Source organism: Capra hircus, chromosome 8 (genome assembly GCF_001704415.2).
Source record: "Capra hircus breed San Clemente chromosome 8, ASM170441v1, whole genome shotgun sequence".
Classification (NCBI taxonomy): Eukaryota; Metazoa; Chordata; class Mammalia; order Artiodactyla; family Bovidae; genus Capra; species Capra hircus.
In genome coordinates, this window is record NC_030815.1 from 7060635 (window position 1) to 7086922 (window position 26288).

The window sequence follows — 26288 nt, forward strand, 5'->3', positions numbered from 1 at the left end:
TAAAAGTAAGGGGGTAAAATCCCACCAGCCAGAAGTGAGTGATACACAAATCATCCTTTTACTTGAGATGTTTAACTGAGTTATACTTACAAAGGAAATGATACAGCAGAAAGAGTACTGCTTGATTTTGAACTGATCGTGCTTGCGTCAATGAAGGCTTACTAATAAAATGTGTTTTTATAAATCCCCATATTAATCAGATTGAGGGCATAAAAGAATGATATTTTAAAGCATCAATCTCTGGGTCTCTGAATCTGAAAATAAACGTACACAGAATATTAAAACGGAGCCATACTCAGGTTTTTTCCATAATAATATTGAACCAGCAGAGCACTGACTTATTCAGGTTATGGTAGCTATTCCCTTTTGTGTGACTACCGATGTTTATGTTAATGTCACCTTTCAGTGGAATGTGTTCTGACTTAAGCATATCTGAGTTATTGGACACTTTTCTTCCGTGGTGAGGGAAGCCCTACATTTACCGGATTGTTACCTTCCTTTAAGGACAGAGAAATGATGCAGAATGAAGAAGGGAATCAACAAAACAGCCAAAAGGAGTTTACAATTGGAAGTGGTGAGGAAAGGTAAATAGAGTGGTGAGTACGTTGCTCAATTCCCTCTAGTGAAAATGAGACTATATATCAAGGTTTTATTGGATTATATTTTTTCAAAATTAAGAGAGAGTGTGCACCCATGGCTGATTCATGTCAATGTATGGCAAAAACCACTAAATATTGTGAAGTAACTAGCCTCCAATTAAAATAAATTAATTATTTTTAAAAAATTAAGAGAGGGAAGATCTTAGCAAGATACAATCAGTGATTGTACCTTAAATCAGTTGGTTACCTTAAATTAATTAACTATATCAATTAGTTAAAGCTACTATTCAGCTGAGGTTGTATACATACATCCTTCTCCCCTTTTTTCACTCAGCCTCATCTCCAGTCTTTCTTTCCCTTTCCATCAATCATTTTGGGCAAAACGTTTACAGTTTCTCAGGAAACAAAAAGATTATAAAAGCTTCTGGATTATAGACATGATTCCTTTTCCCATAAGAACATATGTTTTCCTTTAATCAAGCATAACAAGATCCCTGGAGATAATGCCTCATAGGAGAAGACTACCTATTTTCAAGATGTAAAAGAAAAAGGTCAGAGATGTGCGTGGACACACCTACACTGTGGGCATGTATAGATCTCTGAGAAGAGCAGAAAGTTTGAAAGTGGGTCTCATTCTTAGATTTTTTTTATGAAACTGTTAAAACTTTTACTGTGATTTTAACTGAATGAGTCACATTTCACCTTTTAAAGAAGGGTATGATCTTTTCTTTTTCTGCTGTAGGAGAACATAAATCACTGTGCTCTTCTGGAAAAATAAGCAGTTCATTTGAATTAGGTGATGTGGGTTCTGTCTCTGGCTTTGCCGCCTAAATGAATGAGGCCTGAATAAAGATCACGTCCTAAGTGGGTAATGCATGTAAATGGAATCTAGGGTGGTACTGACGAATCTGTTCACAGAGCAGCACTGGAGATGCAGACACAGAGAACAGACTTACGGACAAGGGTAGGGGAGAAGAGAGGGTGAAATGAACGAAGAGCAGCGTGGAAGCATATACACTAGCACAGGCAAAGAGACGGCCGATGGGAGTTAGCTGTATGACTCAGGGAACTCAAACTGGGGTTCCGTAATAACCTAGAGCGACGGGAATGAGTGGGAGGTTGGAGGGAGACTCAAGCGGGAGGGGACATATGTACACCTATGGTTAATGCATGTTGATGTATGACAGAAATCAATATTGTAAGCCCATCATCAGTCGATTAAAAAAACAAAGATCATGTCCTAGAATTCATCCCCCTCTTCTGCAGGGTGAAGGGGGCTTCTGCTGTAGTAGGCTGGACCGACCCTTCTAAGAGAGCTGGGAGCACAGCCTGCCTTGTAGCAGAAGTAACACGGACTTGGCTCTAGTCTATGTTTTGTAACCACCAAATCAGCCTAAACCTGTCTGCTTTGTTGTTCATCTTTATTCCAGACTAATGACCTTGTCTCCTACTTCAAAGAGATGACTGAGTGCTCAGCCGCTGAATTACGAAATCTTAGTTCCCGTCTCCACTCCTGTCACATTCTGCATCTAGTCCCAGCGAAAGACTTACACTCTTCTGGTTCAAAAGCCACCCTTCAACTACCGCTCTGAAAACTCTTTCTTTTCATCTCATCAGTGATATTGCCTCTTCTCTTCTAAACCTTCTTGTGTCTTTGTAAGTATTTCCTAATCTACTGACTTTTTTCTCCAAGATGTAAGCAAGCTCAAATTCCCTCTCACTGTAAACACAAAATTAAACAAACAAATCAGGAACTATCAATCTCACTGTGTCCACTGTTACTTTCCCTTGTTATAGCCTCTTGGAGATAAGGATTGACATATTTACACACTTGATACTATGTATAACAGAGATAACTAATGAGAACATACTGTATAATACGGGAACTCTACTTAAGGTACTGTGGTGACCTGAATGGGAAAGACGTCCAAAAGGGAAGAGATATGTGTATATGCATGGCTGATTCATTTTACTGTGCAGTAGAAATTAATACAACAATGTCAAGTCACTATATGCCAATAAAAATTAATTTTTAAAAAGGGACTCTTTTTGCCTTTTTCTTTAACTCACCATTCATGTTATGATAACATATTTGCACATGTACTTTTGTACCTAGAGTGTTCTCGAAAAGGTGACTAATAATCTTCTGTACTTCTTTTTGTTTTTATGGCATTTGATATTATATTACTGATTATTCTTTTATTTCCAAACAGACTCTAGGGTGAAAATTTTTATTCTTCTTAACATGTAAAGCACAGATCTATCTCTATGTATTTGTATCTATATACCACACATGAACAAATATATAATACATAGTGATATTATAATTTCATACAGTCAATTAGAAAGTCTAAAAATATCTCTTAAAAAGCTCTCTAGGAGGCAGTGATGGGAAAAAAAGGTTGAGAAATAATGCATTATACAATAGAAATTTCAGTTTCTCATGGTGATAAGAAGTAAATCCATTATTTTTCCACTAGGTGCTAACAATTTTTATCTGTTTTACAACTTCTTCTCAGAGCAGGTAATGTCTTCCAAGCCATCTTATTTGACTTTATATCCTTTGTGGCGTCTAAAACACAAAATTCCCTTCTCACTCCAAGTAATAACACAGATCTAAATAAAATTCAAATCTAAAATTAGAGATAAAGAGAGACAACAGGTGTGTCATCTCGGTATTTATTTGTTGTTTATGGAGCATCTACTCCATGCATGACATTGAATTAAATATTATGGCAGTAAAGCAAGACCAAAAACAATCCAGTCCTCGTGGGACTAACAATTAAGAGGGAGAGACAAGACCTGCATGAAAATCTAAAACATACATGTGAAGGTGATGTGCACACACACACACACACACACCTGCACAATGGTATATTATAGAAAGTTGAGATTCTGTTGCTCCAGCACAGTGCACTCTTCCTAGAATGTAGTAATTGCTGAATAGATGTTTATAATGCTACAAAGAAATTCTAGAGCTATAGGCACTGCTAGACCTGGAGCATATAAGCATCATGCAAGGAGCAACCACATGGAAAAGGCTATCGATTCAAAACATGCCTCAAACAGAAAACACACTCTCCAAGGGTCATTTTCAGTAAAGAGGCAGCATTAAAAAAAGAAGAAGAAAAAAATACACAAATATTGGCAGGAAGGGGGAACCACAGGTGGCAAGAAAAAGTTTCCTATGGCCAGGAGAAAATAAAATGACATTTTGTTTTTTATTTATTATTAAAATGGCTTAATAAATATTTTCCTTTTCAGGTAAAGAGGCCCTTATTGCTCGAAATTTAAATGTTCACAGGATGACTACCTGTTGTAGATATTTTTGAGATATTTTCAAATTTAGGTAGGATATTGAGTGAACTAGTTATCTCTGATGTTAGCCCAACCATCCTATGTTGGCAATGTTTGTAAAGTAGGATCAGAAATATCTGAGTTTATCATTCCTAATTCGTTATTTTTGTCTGTATGCAAATTTTGCATGAACTCCTAGGAATTCTTCATCATTCGCATTAGAACTTATTCCATGCAATAAACTATTTCAGATGATGTTGGTAATATTTCCATTTTATGATATTCTTAAATTTTCCACTGAGGTTATTGCCTCTGTGTATTAAATTGTCTGAGAGGTAACTGGTAATACTTCCTTCTAAAAACATCTCTAGTATGGAGATTCTGAATTTCAGGAATGCTTTATAGTGAGGCTGCTTATTAACTATTTTACTATTGTTTCTTCTCCTGCCAACGTCTAAGGATTTCAAACTTTGTTTCCTAAAGTGTGTGTGGCTGCCTTGCAGTTGTTAGAACAGCTTCATTTTCTGTGGCTGAACAGCTCATTCTATTCATACACTTTCTGCTTGTTACCAAACAGTTGGTCCTGTCTTAGAATGCCTGCCTTCACTCCAGAACCAGTTCTCTGAAGGTGACTCACTTATCTCTCTACTTGATGTATTTTCCTAAGCAAAACAAAGCTATAGCTTCCTTCTAGTGGAGGAAGACAAACCATCCATGTTTCAACATGGACATTTGCATGCACGGGAGTTCGTTTTCAATAAGCACGGTTAATCCAAGCATCAGGATAGGAGAAGAGTTTTGGAGAAGAGTTTAAGAGACAGATTTGCTGGGAAAATCAAACAGGCTCCATGTTATAGGCTTCATGAAGTAAGGGAAAGTTAAAGATGCATCTTCATCAAAACAGTTTCTTTAAAAATCTCCTCAGAGAACTTGAGTGGGTAAAATATACCATACATGATTGTGGACTAGTTTATGAGGTTAGTTGAAATTAGAGCATTGATTCCCTGGTGGCTCAGACAGTGAAGAATCTGCCTGCAATGTAGGAGACCTGGGTTCGATCCCTGGGTCAGGAAAATCTCCTGCAGAAGGGAATGGCTACCACTCCAGTATTCTTGCCTGGAGAATCTTCCCTGGACAGAGGACCCTGGAGGGCTACAGTACATGGGGTCACAAAGAGCTGGATATGACTGAGTAAATGACATACCTACCGAGCATTTGAAGGCTCTATAGAAAAGTGATAAATATACGCTATCGATAAAAGCAAGTCCTTGGGATCGACAGTATAAAATTATGATGAATCTGTTTATTTGTCACTTATGATCAGTCCCACCACCACAGTTTAGCTCAGAACTCTCTCCGAGTATTTCTCTGTGCCTGCTCTAAATGTTCTACCGTCATTTCAGATAAACATTTTTCTGTTTTTTTTTTTCTTTTTTGCACACAGTGTGATCACCTTTGTAACAATTTAACTATTCAATCTACAGTTCAAGCAGGGTCTCTGCATTCTCAGCTGACAGCAAGATAGAACAGATCTACTGCCAGCATCTCAGACTCTAACCACCCAAACCCAGTTCACTGGCATCCTTTCTTCCAACAATCCAAATCCTCTACCTGATAGTCTTTTTTAAGAGAGGTCATATTTTGATGATAAATTCAAACATGATCTCCAAATTCTAAAACAAGCAGACTGTCATTGTCTTCTAGTAGTTTTGTCATTGTTCTCTGTCTACACATTATAGTTTTTACTATTCCTGATGGTTATGAGCACTCTTCTGATTAAGTATAATTTTGAGGTAAACACTACCTCTGAGAGAGAAGGATTTGTAGAGCTTTTTTGAGCCAAATTACAAGGCCATTCCTATAATGATAACTATTCAGTGATAATTAAATTATTTGCTTCTAAATTTTATCCATATTCTATTATGAAAGGAAGCTGCAACTCCTCTACCTTTCAGCAGGTTTATTATTGTAGTGAGCTCTATAGTTGTTGCTAGCAGATGTGAAATTAAACAATGAACTGGAGATATTTCAACTGAATTTGACCATCACCATTCCCTCAGCATACTATAGGATTGTATCATAGGAATGATTTTACATTCCTATACATTTCCTAGTGATAGGAAATGGAATAGAAAATAGAATATTTTCTTTATATCTCACTTCTGCCCATTGAACAAGCATCTTATAAGATCCATCACAAGTACCAGTTCTCTGGAGAACTTCCCTGTTTCACAGTCCCTAAAACGTTGCCACTTCTGTCGCTCTTTTGTCACTTGGGCCTTTGTATTTTCTTTCCTTCTAGGCTCTAAGTTTCACGACGAAAAGGTGATAATTTCTTGATCACCCACGGCCAAACTGTACCTAGCACAAACATGTGTGCACAGAATGTGGTGAAAAATCTTACTGAATTGCTTAACATTACACATTAAACACATACTTGGTGATTGACTGGCCTCAGTATATCAAGGGATCAAGGGAGAGAAAAATTATATACAAGAGGAAATATTTTACAAGCTGTTTCCTGAATCGGCAGGGCAAACTGCTTGAGGCATTGACTAAAGAACTGGGCCATGAGCCTTCTATACTTAGGAAAATGTATGATTATTTATAGAAACAAAGGAAAAAAGCATATATTATGTACAGAATCCTGCTACAGTACCTACATACAAGAAATTATCATAACAGTAGGAGTTTATTCCTTAAAGTACATTTTTCTTCAAAGTCTTACATAAGAAAATAGACCCAACATTAAAAAGAATTTTCCCCATCTTCCAAAACATACCAAAAGAAAAAAAAAACAAGACATTCTATGCCAAAATGTTTTTCTTAGACTTTGAAGTCAATCAAGAAAATATTTTATTTGTGATTATCATAAAGCCTGAAATTCATACATTCAGTTTTTGACACAATGTACCATAATTTATCCAAATAGCAAGTCTGTGTTGCTATCAAACTATCAAGATGAAAAACAAAATTGCATGTTATGAAAATAATTAATTTAGATGGAATACTTTTGGCACTTTTCTTGCTTTTGGAAATTGCTCTGCAAGCTCTTCATAATCATCACTTATTTACATTTCAAAGAAAGCTGAACACTGGTGTTTTGTTCTTTATTTCACTAGTATGAGAACTACAATTCAAAGGCCAAAGAAAATTTTTTTTCAAAAACTGCAATATCTGAGCAAAGGGTGAAAATTTAAAAAACTTCACTACTAGGAAATTTAGATTTCTTATGTCTATTTCTGACTTGTATTTATTAAAAGAATTGTCCTCTTTAATAAGTCCCTTTTAAGCACTATGTTTCTAATACCTGGTGTATTCTGATAATGAATATGCCTAATTGCACTATAGTAGTAAATATTTTTGTTCTGCTGTTTGCCTTAATAAAACTCATTTACTAAAATGTATAAATTATGCCAAAGTAAACCCTTCAATCGCATCTGTGGGTTTGCAATAATAGTCTAAGAAAGTGCTACAAATGTTTATAATAATACTTCACTGATAAAATTTTTTACTAGTAATAGCAATAGGAAGTTTCATATATTACTAACAGAAATGTAACTACGTACAACTGTGTCAGAAAACTTGCAGTATCTACTAAAGCGAGACACACTCATATCCATCCTCCTCCTGCTGCTGCTGCTGCTAAGTCGCTTCAGTCGTGTCCGACTCTGTACGACCCCATAGAGGGCAGACCACCAGGCTCCCCCTGGGATTCTCCAGGCAAGAACACTGGAGTGGGTTGCCATTTCGTTCTCCAATGCATGGAAGTGAAAAGTGAGAGTGAAGTCACTCAGATGTGTCCGACTGTTCGCCATCCCATGGACTGCAGCATACCAGGCTCCTCCGCCCATGAGATTTTCCAGGCAAGAGTACTGGAGTGGGTTGCCATTGCCTTCTCTGAATATCTATCCTATATTACAGCAATTATTTGCCCAGTGAAACTCTTGGACCCAACTCACATAGTCCCCAGAATGCACATATTCACAGGTACTCACCAAAAAAAGCAATCTCAAGGAGGATCATAGCAGCACTAACCAAAAACTTTTTTTAAATACCCAAATATTCCTCAGTAGGACAAGGGATAAATTGTTATGTCTTCATATAATGGAATATGCTGGGCTGGGTTGAGTAACTCAGTGGTGTCCAACTCTTTGCAGCCCCATGGGCTGGAGCCCACCAGGCTCCCGTGGGGATTCTTCAAGCAAGAATACTGGAGTGGGTTGCCATGTCCTCCTCCAGGGGCTCTTCCTCATCCAGGATCGCACCCAGGTCTCCTGCTTTGCAGGCAGATTCTTTAAAACCATTTGAGCCACCAGGAAAGACCAAGAATACTGGAGTGGGTAGCCTATCCCTTCTCCAGGGTATCTTCCCAACCCAGGAATTGAACCAGGGTCTCCTGCATTGCAGGTGGATTCTTCACCAACTGAGCTACCAGGGAACCCCTCACATAATGGAATACCATACAGAAATGAAAATAAGTTATTGCTACGTGCTACAACATAGCTAAAACACATACAATTCATAAAATAAAGCAGACCCAAATAAGTATTTCTAGAAAGTTCAAGAGCAGGAAAAAATGTTATTGTTGCATAAGTCAGGATAGAGATTATCTTCAGGCAAAGTAATGCTTAGGAAGGGATATGGTGGTAAGAGGGAGCAGGGTGAACGCTTCTGTGATACTGAGAATTCTGCTTCTTGATCCATGGTCTCTTTACATGAGAGTGTTACATTTGTACCACTTTATACAGAACTTTGCTATTTTTGTACTTTTCTGTATGTATTCATAATCTCAATTTAAAAGTTTTAAACTAAACCAAAAAAAAAAAAAAAAACACTTCTACTAGTATGCTATTTAATCATAACTATCTATGGTTTCTGGTTGTTGTTCTTACTTCCAAATTTCCCTGGAAACAGTATTTTTAAATTAAAAAGATATATTTGTGAGCTTAAAAAAATACTTGTTTGAATTTATTTTTTCCTTTACTTCTTTTCCTTTTTTGCTCAATACCTCACAAATAGGCTCAGTGAGCAGAGTAGAAACTGTATTTTATAAGATATTTCCAGTAGAGGGAGCTTTACTTTCAAAAGGAAATTTCTATAGGAAATTTTCCTTCAAGGACCATCACTGAAAAATTAAAATATTTGATTTTTTATGTATGATTAAAAATTCTTCAGAGTGATGAGCTACTTTTATCTAAGAGAAAAAAGAGAAAATTTTTATTTGATTTGTGAAAGAAAATGATAAAGAATATATGTATTGCACAAACTTCTATACTGGATATATCTTTTTTGAGTGATTACATTTCTGAAGTATTCATAAGAAGGATTTTAAACTAAATTATTTAATATTAATTAACATGAATTCTTTCTAAGAATATATTATAGCAAATTCATGGTGATTTTCTATTATACAAATTTGACCTCATCGATCAAAATATTTTAGTTATCAACATTAAATTTCCTAAATCTAAGTATCAGCTAGGCTCTTCAGATTTCTTTGAGAAAATAAGTATGCATATTATCATCTAAGATACTAAAAGATAATTATAATAAAATAATCAGCTTATCTTATGACATGAATTTTGCACTCTTTTCTATAAAATTTACATAAATGTAAAAGCTCTACATTCTTTGCTTTTATCACTATATATGAAATTTGTACCAGCTGTAAAGTTACAAAAATTTACTATGTTAAAATATTTTTCACTGAAAATATTCTCATTTACAATGGTTCAGCTCTTTACTTCAGGAAAAATTAGTAATTTCAGAAATATAGTAGACTTCACAATTAGTTCCTGGTTCCTAAAGGTAGTTTCTGTGAGATATGCTATATTTTTCAAGGTGCCTAAAGATGAAAAATTGACATAGCAACCCAGAGAGAATATTTACATACATCAAATGGAAATCATTATACATGTAACTTAGCACTCAAATTTTTTATTTCAATCTTTTTGAAAAGCTTGTGAACCATAAAATGGAAATGTTAAGGTAATTATAATAGTAAAATAAATTTTACATTGGCTTATATATTGTTTCATTAAGAACGGGGTTAAATTAACTGATCTTGTGCTTAGTGTCTCTTCTCTTTTAATTAAAAAGAAAAACAGCCTACCAAATATGACTGGAGATGATAAGAAAATAGCACATCATAGAATAATTTTGCTGTTCAGTAGGCTTTATTACTTTCTACAAAATGATTTTTCTTGGCATAGAACATACCTAGTGATTTATTTATCACTTTGTCTCCATGAACTAAGTTCTTTAGGAAACAGTACTTTCAAAGCCTTTATTATTTTATTCATTTAAACTTAACCTCTGGATATATAAATAATATTCAGAATTTCTCTCACCACTAAATGCTTATGTTCTGGATATTTTTTGTCTTCTAAAATGTACGTAATGTTCCACTTTTAATAACTAAATGCTTTTTAACTTTCAAAACGAGAGTAACACCCAGAATTTATAATTCACTTAGAAAAAAAAGAAACTATAAACGCAATTTGAGAAGGAAAATCCTAGGCTTTGGAAATATTTTTTTCCTAGGGTAACCTCAGTTGCAAATAACAGAAGATGCCAGTTAATAAAATACATTAATTAGTGAAAATAAAGCAAAGTTACATATTTCAGAGGTCTCAAGAGACAGACTGCTAGATAGAAAACAGACTGTTAGATAGAAAGCAATACTATTTAAGGGACACTTTCAACAAGTCAACCTCGAGTTGCATCCTTGGTTTCAGCAATGACAAGTGGTTGTAGGCTTGAATGAGTTCTCCAACTGTTAAATACAAGTGGACTCACCTGAGTAGCAGTGCTGCTTCCCAGAAGTAAAATCCCGAAACTAAAGTCCGAAAGTGTCTCACGTAGGCCATGATACGGAGGGATATATTCACGGCTCTGAAATGAGTCTTATCCAAGGCATGGGGAAGCCGTGAATGAGCCGGGAATGAGAGTGTGCTGCCTGACTCCGTGTCGTGTTGGCAGGGACCAACGACTGGAAAGCTTCAGCACCTGAGACAGCTCCCCACGGTCCAAGGAGACCCTCTCTTTCAAACTCTTGAAATTCCCTTTCGACACCTTCTCTGAGCATTGAGCTGCGGGGAGATTCACGGGATTATAAATGTGCAGGTGATTTATACAGTGACCGCGCAATAACGGATGAGAGATATCTGAGGTGCCTAGGTTCTGGGCAGCAGTTCCTTGGAGCTCTAGCGGCAAAGGAAAAATGCTAGTCCTTTCCTGACTCAGACTCACGACTGGAGGAGAAAAAACAGCAACTGCGGAACAGGAATGCGTCTGCACCTGCTCCAGGCGCCGCCCGCTGGAATCCCACTTTCCACCTTTGGGTAAATCCCGAGCCACTAGCGCGGCAAAGGGAAGCGGGGGCGGCGCCAAACGACACCGCCTTGCCAGCCAATCACAACTGCACAGCGGGGCAGAGTGACGGGCCACTCACGACGGAAGGCGGTGCTTAGCTAGCCGTACTTCAAAAAAAGCATTGAGTAACTGGTGCAGAGCCTAAAGCGCGACTGGAGGGAATTGGGGGAGGGAATCCTCAGCGCTGAGAACTGAAGGAGTCAGCAGCCTTTATGGATTAGGTAGCAGAATCGCACTTTGAGGGACCCTCCATTTTTGCCTTCCGGGAGAAGGCACAATTTAGTAATAAAAGGTCTTTTCGGATGTGACCCTGTCTCTCTGACCTTACATCAAAATGCAAGAGTCAGCAGTAAACCCAGACCCTTGGAAAGGGCTAAGGAAGAGTAGAGAACGTGGTGCGGAATCAGTTGCTTCTAGAATCATCTCACAACCCTGGCCAGCTTCTGGCTGAGAAGCGTTGCTGACTTGTCAGTTGAGTTTCCTTCAGTCACAATAAGGGTCCAAAAAAGGTGAAGCTGGGAAATCTAAAGAGATGGCTACTAATGGGGAACAACGCTACACACCATTTTTCTTATGCATTTTCCATGTCTAAACATTAACTTCAAGTGAAAGGGACAACTAGGTCATATGGTACATCTTTTATTGTCTCATCTTTCTCTTTCCTCTCCCCTCCATGACTAACTTGGATTGGAAGACTGGAAGGAGAAAGAGTGTGTGTGTGTGTGTGTGTGTGTGTGTGTGTGTGAACTGGTGTTGTGAACACACACCACGCGTGTGTATGTATGCAAGTGTGTGTGTGTAAGTGTGCGCATGTTTCTGTGTTTGTTCATGCATCTCAAAATGATGGGATTTTTAATAATTAAAACATGTTGTTAGAACATTATAGTGGCTTTTATTTACTATCAACTAGGGTCAAAATTACTTTAAAGCAGAGACATTACTTTGCCGACTAAGGTGCGTCTAGTCAAGGCTATGGTTTTTCCTGTGGTCATGTATGGATGTGAGAGCTGGACTGTGAAGAAGGCTGAGCGCCAAAGAATTGATGCTTTTGAACTGTGGTGTTGAAGACTATTGAGAGTCCCTAGGACTGCAAGGAGATCCAACCAGTCCATTCTGAAGGAGATCAGCCCTGGGATTTCTTTGGAAGGAATGATGCTAAAGCTGAAACTCCAGTACTTTGGCCACCTCATGTGAAGAGTTGACTCATTGGAAAAGTCTCTGATGCTGGGAGGGATTGGGGGCAGGAGGAGAAGGGGATGACCAAGGATGAGATGGCTGGATGGCATCACTGACTCAATGGATGTGAGTCTGAGTGAACTCCGCGAGTTGGTGATGGACAGGGAGGCCTGGCTTGCTGCGATTCATGGGATCGCAACGACTCGGACACAACTGAGGGACTGAACTGAACTGAACTGAACTGAACTGTAGTGAATCAGCTTATTGGATATAATGTCATATAAGAGGGTGGCTAGAATCCCCATATTACTTGTTTTTCATATCATTGTGATTACTTCCTTCAAATTACTTGTAACAACCTACTGTTTCCCTCATTTATTTGTTTGGCTTTTGCACCAGAGTGAAGTAATGGCTGTTATTTAGTATAGCAAGTAGCATATAGTTGATAAACAATATTTGTTAAATGTATCCTGCTGCTAAGTCGCTTCAGTCGTGTCTGACTCTGTGCGACCCCATAGACGGCAGCCCACCAGGCTCCCCTGCCCCTGGGATTCTCCAGGCAAGAACACTGGAGTAGGTTGCCATTTCCTTGCCCAATGCATGAAAGTGAAAAGTGAAAGTGAAGTCGCTCAGTTGTGTCTGAACTCTTAGCGACCTCATGGACTGCAGTCTACCAGGCTCCTCCATCCATGGGATTTTCCAGGCACGTGTACTGGAGTGGGTTGCCATTGCCTTCTCCTAAATGTATCCATGATCATATTAGAAACATGATACTTTTAATTAGTAAGCAAATAAGCTTGTTACAGCACATTGGTTAGTAGATTAACTTTGATTAAATAATTAGAAATGAATCAAAGTGGGTTGTAGTGCCTTGCTTAACATTTGAGGATTAATTTACCAGTTATTTAGCAATTTCACTTGTTGCCTATGGATTTTTATATTGTTCATTCTTAATTTCTATAAAGTCAAAATAAATTTTATGCGACTACATATGTGATAGCCATTCTTGTAAATTTCACTCTTTTGAGACTAAAATAGTCCTGATTTTATGGGTAGGTGACAGAGTATGTTTGCAGGGGAAAAGAAAAAGCATTTTATGGCTGATGAGTAACTGACCAGCCCATTCATGTAAAATTAAGCTGGATTCTGATATGGCCAAGTCTCTACTCTTCTTCAAGTCTTTATTATATCCTTCTTGCACAAGCATTTTATTTCACATTGGACGAGACATGGACTTTTTGAACTAAATGAGATATTAATCATATTTAATATCTTCCTTTTACAAGGAAGTAATTATAGCCTAAAGTGGTCAAGTGATGGTTACTAACCTTTGAGATCAGCAAGTTGACAATATCAAACTTGAAATTGGTGCTTCTGGCCCATTGTCCACTATTTTGCATACTATCACAGAGCTATCTTTAATGTTGTATTTTCACTATTAACTACAGAAAAGTAGATCGATTTTGATGTAAAGATAAAGCTTTTTTCATATGCTCATTTGTTACTACCAGTGAGCTAAAATATACATAATATTTTGTACATATTGCTAAAATGACCTATTTAATGAAAACTTTAGTTTTTGAATAAATAATAAATATTTTTTCAATGTAGTATGAGGTTAAAAGCATTTACTGAGATTTTATCATATTCAGTAGAATTAAGTCATTCTATCATCTCATCAAAAGCTTGTATATGAGTGAAGTGTCAGTTTTTAAACTTATAAAAAGCAATGCCACTTTTAGAATAATTAGAACAGTCATTTCTTTGAATTAACAGTCTCTGGGAAGATTTTAAAAGTCTTAATTTAAAAAATCAATCAGAAAATCACTTGTTTAATACAAATTAGGTAGAGGGAAATTAATCTTATGGTGGCAATAGATATCACCTCCAAGTATGAGTGTCTAGTGAATTTATCTTTGCATAGAGATCTACCTACTGAACAGACTAATTGTGACTGGCTAGCTGATCAAATGACCCTCTTTTTTTTCTGAAATACTACCAGAAATATCCATTGATTTATATCTATTTTTTTTGTTCAGTCCACAAGTTTTTTCACATAGATCTCAGCAATAGTCTCCAAATAGTTTCTCTTGTTTGACCTCTTAGTCCCCTTGATTAGCCCTCCATTGTGAATACTAAGGGGTTTTTGTTTGCTCTTTGTTGGTTTTACTAAATCAAATGATACCTTTTCTATTCCTAAAACACTGCAATGCCTTTCCATTACAGATTGAAATACACATTCCTTTTCACAGCTGGTTCTAAAAGGCTGACAATCTCCTCAGCCTCACTGTTCACTGGTGCTCTTTTTCCCCATAATGCACTAGTCACATGAGCTGTTTCTTATCTCATGATTTCTCTACTTAAAACTTCTTCCTTTGGACTTCCTATGTCCAGTCTCTTTCTAGCCATTAACTCACAGTTTAAATATCTCTCTTTCTCTCTCCTTTCAATAAAATTTCCTCCATTCACTTTTATATCAGGATTTATTTCCTTCACAGATCAAATTATAATTTGTCTTTGTTTAATTCTGAAAGATGGGGAACTTGTATTATGCCTGGCACATGTCTGGCAGATATTAATGATCAAGAAATATTTGTTGAAGGAGTGAACAAAGGCAGACACTTTCTCTGCTCCTTATTTCTTTCTTTTCTAGATGTCATTCCTAGTAATCTCTTTTAACCTATTCTTTTTCCAGAAAATTATTTAGATTATACTTCCAGACATATTCTTTGGCCATCTAAAAGTAACCTTTGAGTTTATATGTGTGTCCTTGGTTCACTCTGAGAGTGCCTTATTTATAAATAAGACAATATAACCCACTCTATTGTGATATTTACTTTTTAACTCTCAGACTGTCGTCTTTTCTCCAAATTATAGTGATAATTTGCCATAATCTCCTAAATAACTTCAAATATTGAGATATTTGAAGCACCTAATTGACTTGATTTGATTTAGGTCATACCTGAATGGTCTAGTGGTTTTCCCAACTTTTTTCAATTTATGTCTGAATTCAGCAATAAGGAGTTCATGATCTGAGCCAAAGTCAGCTCCCGGTCTTGTTTTGGCTGACTGTATAGAGCTTCTCCGTCTTTGGCTGCAAAGAATATAACCAATTTGATTTCGGTATTGACCATCTGGTGATGTCCATGTGTAGAGTCTTCTCTTGTGTTGTTGGAAGAGGGTGTTTGCTATGACCAGTGCGTTCTCTTGGTAAAACTCTGTTAGTCTTTGCCCTGCATCATTCTGTACTCCAAGGCCAAATTTCCCTGTTACTCCAGGTGTTTCTTAACTCCCTACTTTTGCATTCCAGTCCCCTATAAAGAAAAGGACATCTTTTTGGGGGTGTTAGTTCTAAAAGATCTTGTAGATCTTCATAGAACCGTTCAGCTTCAGCTTCTTCAGCGTTACTGGTTGGGGCATAGACTTGGATTACTGTGATATAGAATGGTTTGCCTTGGAAATGAACAGAGATCATTCTGTCGTTTCTGAGATTGCATCCAAGTACTGCAACTCTTTTGTTGACTGTGATGACTACTCCATTTCTTCTAAGGGATTCCTGCCCACACTAGTAGATATAATGGTCATCTGATTTAAATTCACCCATTCCAGTCCATCTTAGCTCACTGATTCCTAGAATGTTGACTTTCACTCTTTCCATCTCCTGTTTGACCACTTCCAATTTGCTTTGATTCATGGACCTGACATTCCAGGTTCCTATGCAATATTCCTCTTTACAGCATCAGACCTTGCTTCCATCACCAGTCACATCCACAACTGGGTATTGTTTTTCTTTGGCTCCATCCCTTCATTCTTTCTGGAGTTATTTCTCCACTGAGCTCTAGTAGCATATTGGGCACCTACTGACCTGGGGAGTTCATCTTTCAGTGTCCTATCTTTTTGCCTTTTCATACTGTTCATGGGGTTCTCAAGGCAAGAACACTGAAGTGGTTTGTCGTTCCCTTCTCCAGTCGACTGACCACATTTTGTCAGAACTCTCCATCATGATCCGTCCATCTTGGGTGGCCCCACATAGCATGGCTTAGTTTCATTGAGTTAGACAAGGCTGTGGTCCGTGTGATCAGATTGGCTAGTTGTCTGTGATTGTGGTTTCAGTGTGTCTGACCTCTGATGCCCTCTCTCAGGGCCTACCATCTTACTTGGGTTTCTCTTACCTTGGACGTGGGGTATCTCTTCACATCTACTCCAGCAAGGTGCAGCCACACTTCTGACCTTGGACGTGGGGTAGTTCCTCTCGGCTGCCACTCCAGATCTTGGATGTAGGATAACTCCTCCTAGCCGCCGCTCCTGACCTTGGGAGTGGGGTAGCTCCTCTCTGCCGCTCCTGCACCACTTCTACTGCCTAAATCAAATTCCTATTATACAGTGGAAGTGAGAAATAGATTTAAGGGACTTGATCTGATAGAGTGCCTGATGAACTACGGGCAGAGGTTTGTGACATTGTACAGGAGACAGGGATCAAGACCATTCCCGTGGAAAAGAAATGCAAAAAGGCGAAATGGCTGTCTGAGGAAGCCTTACAAATAGCTGTGAAAAGAAGAGAGGCGAAAAGCAAAGGAGAAAACAAAAGATATACCCATTTGAATGCAGAGTTCCAAAGAATAGCAAGGAGAGATAAGAAAGCCTTCTTCAGCTATCAATGCAAAGAAATAGAGGAAAACAATAGAATGGGAAGGACGAGAGATCTCTTCAAGAAAATTAGAGATACCAAGGGAACATTTCATGCAAAGATGAGCACAATTAAGGACAGAAATGGTATGGACCTAACAGAAACAGAAGATATTAGGAAGAGGTGGCAAGAATACACAGAACTGTACAAAAAAAGATCTTCATGACCCAGATAATCAAGATGGTGTGATCACTCATCTAGAGCCAGATATCCTGGAATGTGAAGTCAAGTGGGCCTTAGGAAGCATCACTACAAATCAAGCTAGTGGAGGTGATGGAATTCCAGGTGAGCTATTTCAAATCCTGAAAGATAATGCTGTGAAAGTGCTGCACTCAATATGCCAGCAAATTTGGAAAACTCAGCAGTGGCCACAGGACTGGAAAAGGTCAGTGTTCATTCCAATTCCAAAGAAAGGCAATGCCAAAGAATGCTCAGACTACTGCACAATTGCACTCATCTCACATGCTCGCAAAGTAATGCTCAAAATTCTCCAATCCAGACTTCAGCAATACATGAATCATGAACTTCCAAGATGTTCAAGCTGGTTTTAGAAAAGGCAGAGGAACAAGGGATCAAACCGTCAACATCTGCTGAATCATCAAAAAAGCAAGAGAGTTCCAGAAAAACATCCATTTCTGCTTTAGTGACTATGCCAAAGCCTTTGACTGTGTGGATCACAATAAACTGTGGAAAATTCTGAAAGAGATGCGAATACCAGAACACCTGACCTACCTCTTGAGAAATCTGTATGCAGGTCAGGAAGCAATGGTTAGAACTGGACATGGAACAGACTGGTTCCAAATAGGAAAAGGAGTACGTCAAGGCTGTATATTTTCACCCTGCTTATTTAACTTATATGCAGAGTACATCATGAGAAATGCTGGGCTGGAAGAAGCACAAGCTGGAATCAAGATTGCCGGGAGAAATATCAATAACTTCAGATATGCAGATGACACCACCATTATGGCAGAAAGGAAAGAACTAAAGAGCTTCTTGATGAAAGTGAAAGAGGAGAGTGAAAAAGTTGGCTTAAAGCTCAACATTCAGACAACCAAGATCATGAAATCTGGTCCCATCACTTCATGGAAAATAGGTAGGGAAACAGTAGCTGGCTTAATTTTGGGGGGCTCCAAAATCACTGCAGATGGTGATTGCAGCCATGAAATTAAAAGACAATTACTCCTTGGAAGGAAAGTTGTAACCAACCTAGACAGCATATTAAAAAGCAAAGACATTACTTTGTCAGCAAAGGTTCATCTAGTCAAGGCTATGGTTTTTCCAGTAGTCATGTATGGATGTGAGAGTTGGACTATAAAGAAAGCTGAGCACCATAGAATTGATGCTTTTGAACTGTGGTGTTGGAGAAGACTCCTGAGAGTCCCTTGGACTGCAAGGAGATCCAACCAGTCCATCCTAAAGGAGACCAGTGCTGAGCATTCATTGGAAGGACTGATGTTGAAGCTGAAACCCCAATACTTTGGCCACTTGATGTGAAGAACTGATTCATTTGAAAAGACCCTGATGCTGGGAAAGATTGAAGGCAAGAGGAGAAGGGGACGACAGAGGATGAGATGGTTGGCTGGCATCACTCTCTCAAAGGACATGAGTTTGAATGAACTCCAGGAGTTGGTGATAGACAGGCAGGCCTGGTGTGCTGCAGTTCATGGGGTCACAAAGAACTGGACACAACTGAGAGATTGAACTGCACTGAACTGAACTGCCTTGATATTTCATTCTTTCTCTGAATGTTTGGTTTGAAGTAGACACAACTTGTTAAAGTACTTCCAAATATTTTCCTTAAGTAGTTTCTTCACTAACAATACAAGGTTTATAATATGCACAATTTTAGGAGCTTTCTGTGATACACATGTGAATGGGAAACATCTTGTCTTAGAGACTACAATTCCACATAGTGTGTAAGATATACATGAATATTCATAGTAGCTCATAGAACGTAAGTATTGAAGGAAGCAATGGGAATTCAAAAACATTATTTCAGAATAGAAAGCATGAGGAGATTAGAAAATGTGGATAGAGTGGGGAATATTTAACAAAGCTTTGAAACCAGTTCACTGTTCATTTTGAGAATTTGAATATATGAAAAATATACTGGAAAACTTTGTAGAGGGGTAAAAAAACTTCAAAGCATAGAAGCAGAAAAAATTGGGGTGAATGAGATTTTAGTAATTTTAGTAGTTTGTGCAGTTAACTATTGGATGTTGTTATTTATAGTTGCCAAGTTGTGACCGACTCCCTGCGACCCCATGGGCAGTAGCCCACCAGGCTCCTCTGTCCATAGGATTTTCCAGGCAAGAATCCTGGAGTGGGTTGCCATTTCCTTCTCCAGAGGATCTTCCTGACCCAGGGATCTAATCTGCATCTCCTGCACTGGAAGCAAATTCTCTACCACAGAGTCACCTGGGAAGCCTAACTGTATTGGATACGTTCCATCTTATTTCTGCTCCCAAGATTCTAAGGTATACATAATCCTATTCATGTTTTAATCATGTGTTCCCATGAATTTAAGAAGCTTTTCCAATATCACACTATTATTACGTTAAGGCAGAAATTACATTCAGATTTTATCTAACTTCTAAACAATTTATATTATTGGTAGGGAAAAAAAGTGATGACTGAAGGAAAATAGCAGGAAATGGGTTTCAGGCATATCATGGAGGACTGTAGATACTGGATCAAATAATGAACAAAATTAAAAATTGTTACTAAGGGAATGTGGTTGTAATGTCAGGAGATACCTTCATTCACTTGTTAGCATGTGTGTATGTGCTATCACTTCTGTTGTGTCTGACTCTCTGCAACCCTATAGGCTATAGTCCACCAGGTTCCTCTGTCCATGGGATTCTCCAGGCATGAATAGTGGAGTGGGTTGCCATGCCCTCCTCCACCACTTATTAATACATCAACCAATGAAACCTCCATTTCATATCTGCACTCCTGCAGAGGTTTCCCTATCATGTAGATTTTTTTCATCACAGGCCTCTTATATAAATATAAGAAAAATAGAAGAGCTTTAAAATATACAAAACCCCAAATGCCACAACCTTGACTGTTCTTTTCATTTTTCACCTGCAGTGAATTTTGAGTCTGATACTCATTCTCAGTATTATATATGTGTCTTATACGCTAAATGGATTATGGCCGGCAGCTGCAAATTGGAGTATTTTACCATATGTTATTTCTAAATGAAGTAACAACACTACTTTCAGAAAAATTCCATAGAATATTTTCTCCAAAATTCTGACTTAATTTGAAAATGAATACTCATATATAGTATTAAATTTCTAAGCTAGAAAAAACTGAAAACTTTAGCAATCCCTTCAGTTTAGTTCAGTTCAGTCGCTCAGTCGTGTCCGACTCTTTGCAACCCCTTGGACTGTAGCACGCCAGACTTCCCTGTCCATCACCAACACCCAGAGCTTTCTCAGACTCATGTCCATCAAGTTGGTGATGCCACCCAACCATCTCATCCTCTGTCATTCCCTTCTCCTCCTGCCTTCAATGTTTCCCAGCTTCAGGGTCTTTTCCAATGAGTCAGTTCTTTGCATCAGGTGGCCAAAGTATTGGGGTTTCAGCTTCAGCATCAGTGTTTCCAATGAATATTCAGGACTGATTTCCTTTAGGATGGACTGGTTTGATCTCCTTGCACTCCAACGGACTCTCAAGTCTTCTCCAACACCACAGTTCAAAAACCATCATTCTTCAGTGCTCAGCCTTCTTTATGGTCCAGCTCTCACACCCATATGCGACTACTGCAAAATCATTGCCTTGACTAGATGGACGTTTGTTGGCAAAGTAATGTCTCTGCTTTTTCATATGCAGTCTAAGTTGGTCATAGCTTTTCTTCCAAGGAGCAAGTGTCTTTTAATTTCATGGCTGCAGGCACCATTTGCAGTGATTTTGGAGCCTGTCACTTTTTTATAAATGCTCATTTATTTTTCAACTGGTAACACATAGGATGTACATGAAATTTTAGACTTTCTTATGGTAATGATCTTATGGTTCTAACAATCCCCTCAGGTCCTTTGGACTAGAACCTTTTTGTTATTCTATCTATCTCCAGAATTTCGTGCTGAAACTTGCCCTCCTTAACGGCTTCTGAGGTCATCACCAATCTAGAGCTTAACTAATATCTTCAGTAGAGTATCAGGGACAGACAACTGACTTAAACATGGCCATTGTGGACTGAACTAAATCCCCTAAAGAGAGGTATAGTTGAAGTTCTAAGCTCTAGCACCTCAAAATGTGACCTTAATTGGAGATAGGGTCTTTATAGAGATGATGAAGTCACAACAAATCATTTAGGATTCTAATCCAATATGACTGATGTCCTTTTAGAAAGCAGAAATCTGGACACAGAGATTAGACTCATTTAGAAGGAAGATAATGTAAAGAGACACAAGGAGAAGATGACGATCTAACAATTCAAGGAGAGAAGCCTGGAACCAATCCTTCTCTGTCAGCCCTCAGAAAGAACCAACTCTGCTCACACCTTGATGCTGGGATCCTACCCTCCAGAACTGTAAGACTATAAATTCTGGTTGTTTAAGCCACCCCATTTGTATCATGTTTTTATGACAGCCCTACCAAACTAATAATGTGACTCCCTACACCTTTTCTCCAAATTTCTGACTACTTCTCTTTTCCAAGTCAAATTGCTGTTGAAATTGGTTTATATGGTGGAACAGATGAAGGTTTAGTCTTGGAGGAGATCTTGATGGAGAGAACTGGTACAGAGTCTTTCTTCCTTTGTTTCTACAAAGCAAGGGATTTGTTGTTGTTGTTGTTGTTGTTGTTCAGTCATTCAGTCATGTCCGACTATTTGCAACCCCATGGATTGCAACACACCAGGCTTGAGATAGAGTAAAGTTAGCCACAGTCATGGAAAATCCTAGTACAGAGATTCTCAGAGGAAATTTTGACATGGCTGGAAATTTGTCCAGTAAGTGTGACCTTGAGGACGAGGGAGGAGCCAGACTAGGTCCTCTGCTCCTGAAGTTGAGAATATGTTTATAGTTCTGGGAACAGGAAAGCTTCATCCCTCTATTGCTCCTCAGCAGGGGACCCGCAGCCCTTCTACGCCGCACAACTGGCTCAGTGTTGTAAAGCTCATCAGACTGTCTCCACTTGTTTACTTCCACCAGATCTGAGGGCTAATATAGAAAACACAAACTATCTAAGGGGTTCTAACAGCCAGAGAGAGGAAGATCCAGTCAGTACAAACACATTTTATTCCAACAAAGTAGAGCTGCTGCAAGAGAGAGAAAGCCACTTGAACAAACAAATAACAAAACACTTAAGGAAACTCAAGTGTATCCCAATCACAAACTGTTTCTGGAACTAAAATCACATGACTTTCCAACTAAATACTTCAGTAGGTAAACTGATAGAATTATACTTAAACTGTGAACCCATTTATAGATATGAAAGATCTTGTAAAGAAATGTTTCAAACACAGACAAATAATGTAAACAGGTATAAATTATAATGGAAAAAAACTAAACAATTCTTCATTTTGAGGCTGCTATATCCATGGAATTCTCCAGGAAAGAATACTGGAGTGGGTGGCCATTCCCTTCTCCAGGGGATCTTCCTGGCCCAGGGATCAAACCCAGGTCCCCTAATGCAGGCAAATTTTTTACCATCTGAGCCACCAGGGAAGACCAAAATTAAGGGGGGAAAAGGACTTCCACAAAAAAAAAAATGACAGAGTTTAAGAAAGTAACAAATATATGAAGGAAATTCCAACTGAGTTGAATAAAGAATCAAATTATCACCAAATTATCAAATTGATGAGTCTAAGTTTGAGGCAGATTTCTAAAGAAAATAAAGTTAGGCATACTCTGCTATAATTAGTAAGTTTCACTTCATTCATGTCCACCTCCTTGTGACCCCATGGACTGCAGCACACAAGCCTTCAATGTCCATCACCAACTCCTGGAGCTTGCTCAAACTCATGTCCATTGAGTTGGTGATGCCATCCAACCATCTCATCCTATGTCATCCACTTCTCCTCCTGCCTTCAATCTTGCCCAGTATCAGGGTCTTTTCCAATGAGTCAGTTCTTCGCATCAGGTGGCCAAAGTATTGGAGGTTCAGCTTCAGCATCAGTCCTTCCAATGACTATTCAGGACTGATTTCCTTTAGGATGGACTGGTTGGATCTCCTTGCAGCCCAAGGGATCTCAAGAGTCTCCTCCTACACCACAGTTCAAAAGCATTAATTCTTCAGTGCTCAGCTTTCCTTATAGTCCAACCAACTCTCATGTCTATACATGACTACTGGAAAAACCATAGCTTTGACTAGATGGACCTTTGTTGGCCAAGTAATGTCTCTGCTTTTCCATATGCTGTCTAAGTTGGTCATAGCTTTTCTTCCAAGGAGCAAGTGTCTTTTAATTTCATGACTGCAGTCACCATCTCCAGTGATTTTGGAACCCAAGAAAATAGACTGTCACTGTTTCCATTGTTTCCCCTTCTATTTGCCATGAAGTGATGGGACCAGATGCCATGATCTTAGTTTTTTGAATGTTGAGTTTTAAGCCAACTTTTTCACTATCCTCTTTCACTTTCATCAAGAGGCTCTTTAGTTCTTCTTTGCTTTCTGCCATAAGGGTGGTATCCTCTGAGTATCTGAGGTTATTGATATTCTCCCAGCAATCTTGATTCTGGGATTAATAAGCTTAAAACCAAGAAATAAGTTTAAAATCAAGAAAAAAAAACACTATGAGCTTTCAGATTCTAATGCAAAAACCTAAATAAGCTATTAGAAAAATAAAGAACTCATTAATTTATCCAAGGAAAAAGGTCTTTCTAACCAAGCGGAGTTTATAGGAAGAAGACAAGGGTTTTTCTGTATAAGGAAATGTGCCATTATAATCAATTATCAGCAAATTTAAGAAGTAAAACATATCATTAATCGAGTTTGGCAAGATTTAATAAAATTTCTGAGTTTAACAAATAAAGCAGTATGCTTTTTTGAATACAATAAATATCACCAAATATGCTGCAGAAAATATTATGCTAAAATTAAAACATTATACATTTTAATGAAATTGGTAAATTAAACCTATTATAGAATTTATCATAAGTATTTCAAGTTTTTATTTACTTGCTTGGTTCTTCAGCTGAATTGCAAGTCCCTTTAAGGAAATATTCAATATATTTTTTGGTCTACATCACAGCTTTGAAACTTATTGATGTACCTGACACAGAATAGAGGCTAAACAAATATTTAAATGAATGAATGAGCAAAATATGTATTTTTATTAACAGTTATATAGCATCTTTTTTGTAATTTGGAATTTTAGCTAGGGTGACTGATTTGCCTTCACTTAGTAGTAACAGAACTAATAAATGGTCTAAATATCAATTCAGCCTATTCTCATATCAAAGGATATTTTTCTTATTAAACAGATTCTATTTAAACAGATGTTCCTAAATTAGGTGCCCAAAACAAATGAAACAGAGCTTTGATGCCACAAAACCAAACGTTTCACACTTGCAGTTTAGATCTATGATCATGATAGTTAGTATTCTATTTGTGTGCAAAGAATTTTTATTAGTCATTTTCTGGACATTTTTGAAATGTTCATTATCTAAAATACTTAATATGCATTTTCCCTTTCTTATGCCCTGGAGGAAATTTGTGAGAGGTGTAAATATTTTAAAAGGATTTATTTTTAACACCTGATAGATTTTTTATTGTTTGTGTTCTAGAAATATGATCTTTTTTTTTTTTTTTTTTACACATTTTGGCCTTGCTGCGTGGCATTTGGAATCTTACCCACCCACCAGGGACTGAAGCCAAGCCCCCTGTGGTGGGAGCATGAAGTCTTAACTACTGGACCACCAGGGAAGTCCCCTAAGAATATGACTTAATATGAAAAAGATATTTACCTGCTGAGACGCTGGAATTTTAAGGAAACTTCAAGATCAAAAAAAGATTTTTAGCAATGGATACTCAGGTCCCAGGACCGTCACTTAACCTCTGTGTTATCTTGGACAAAGTCCTTTTGTTACTTATTATAAAATTCAAGTTATAATGTTTTATATATTTTCCTTTACTCTTCAGTTTCTCCAAATAATTCTGACTTCTTTAGAATTTCTCTTGAAACTTCCATACTTATTAACAGAAACTTTTGTAAATCTATATTATTATTTGATTTTATCTACTTAAAAGGTCTTCCCTGGTGGCTCAGATGGTAAAGATGAGGAGTGCAGGAGACCATCTGCAGTGCAGGAGACCCAGGTTCAATCCCTGGATTGAGAGGGTGAAGGAAATGAGCTACCCACTCTGGTATTTTTGCCTGGAGAATTCCATGGACACAGGAGCCTAGTTATTAACTGAAAAGTTTGTAAATCTATGCTACTATTTTTTTTTATCTACTTAAAAATGTTTTAATGTTTAAAGGTATTTTTATTTTATTAATATTTTTAAAATAGCTTTATTAAAATATAATTTATTGTAAAGTAAATATAATTTACTGAAATATAATTCATATTTTACAAATTCATCCTTTAAAATTACATGCCCTTTAAAATGCACACTCTTCTATGTGTATTTCAGTGGTTTATAAGTGTGTTTATGTAACTATGCAACCATTTCCACAATCCAATTTTGGAACATTTTAACCACCTAAAACAAAACAAAAATCCATACCTATTAATAATCACTTCCCATTTTCCCCAGTCTTCTGCCCTTGGGAGCCACAAATCTACTTTCTGCCTCCATAAAATGGTCTATTCTAGACATTTCATATAAATGAAATAATACAAGATGTGTGCTTTTGTGACTAATTTCTTTCATTAGCATAATGTTGTTCAGATTTGTTGTATACAATACATTGACCCTGATATCTTAAATTAGTCTGATGTCGAGCAAATATAAGTACTTATGGCTCTCTTTTTTTTATTTAATAGACTTTGTATTTATTTAATAGACAATTTGTTTTTATTCAGTAGACTCTGTTTGTATTTAATAGAGTTTATTTTTAATAGCTTTATGTTCACAGCAAAAATGAGCAGAAAGCACAGAGATTTTCCATTTACCTCCTGCCCGTACAAGTGCATAGCCTCCCCATCATCAATTCCCAGACTAGTATACTTGTTATAATTGAGCCCACATTAAGCACT

The 26288-nt window shown here is 37.6% G+C and overlaps 1 protein-coding gene across 2 annotated transcripts in view; it reads right to left on the minus strand.

Moving 5' to 3' along the window:
* Positions 1-10783, minus strand: part of GLRA3 (glycine receptor alpha 3) — a 175883-nt gene extending 165100 nt beyond the window's left edge. The window contains exon 1 of one of the 2 annotated variants that reach the window (XM_018052791.1): positions 10698-10783. In XM_018052791.1, the coding sequence (XP_017908280.1) occupies positions 10698-10768 (71 nt within the window). In that variant the 5' untranslated portion in view covers positions 10769-10783. The remainder of the gene's footprint in view (positions 1-10697) is intronic. The other variant, XM_018052792.1, reaches the window with a different exon arrangement.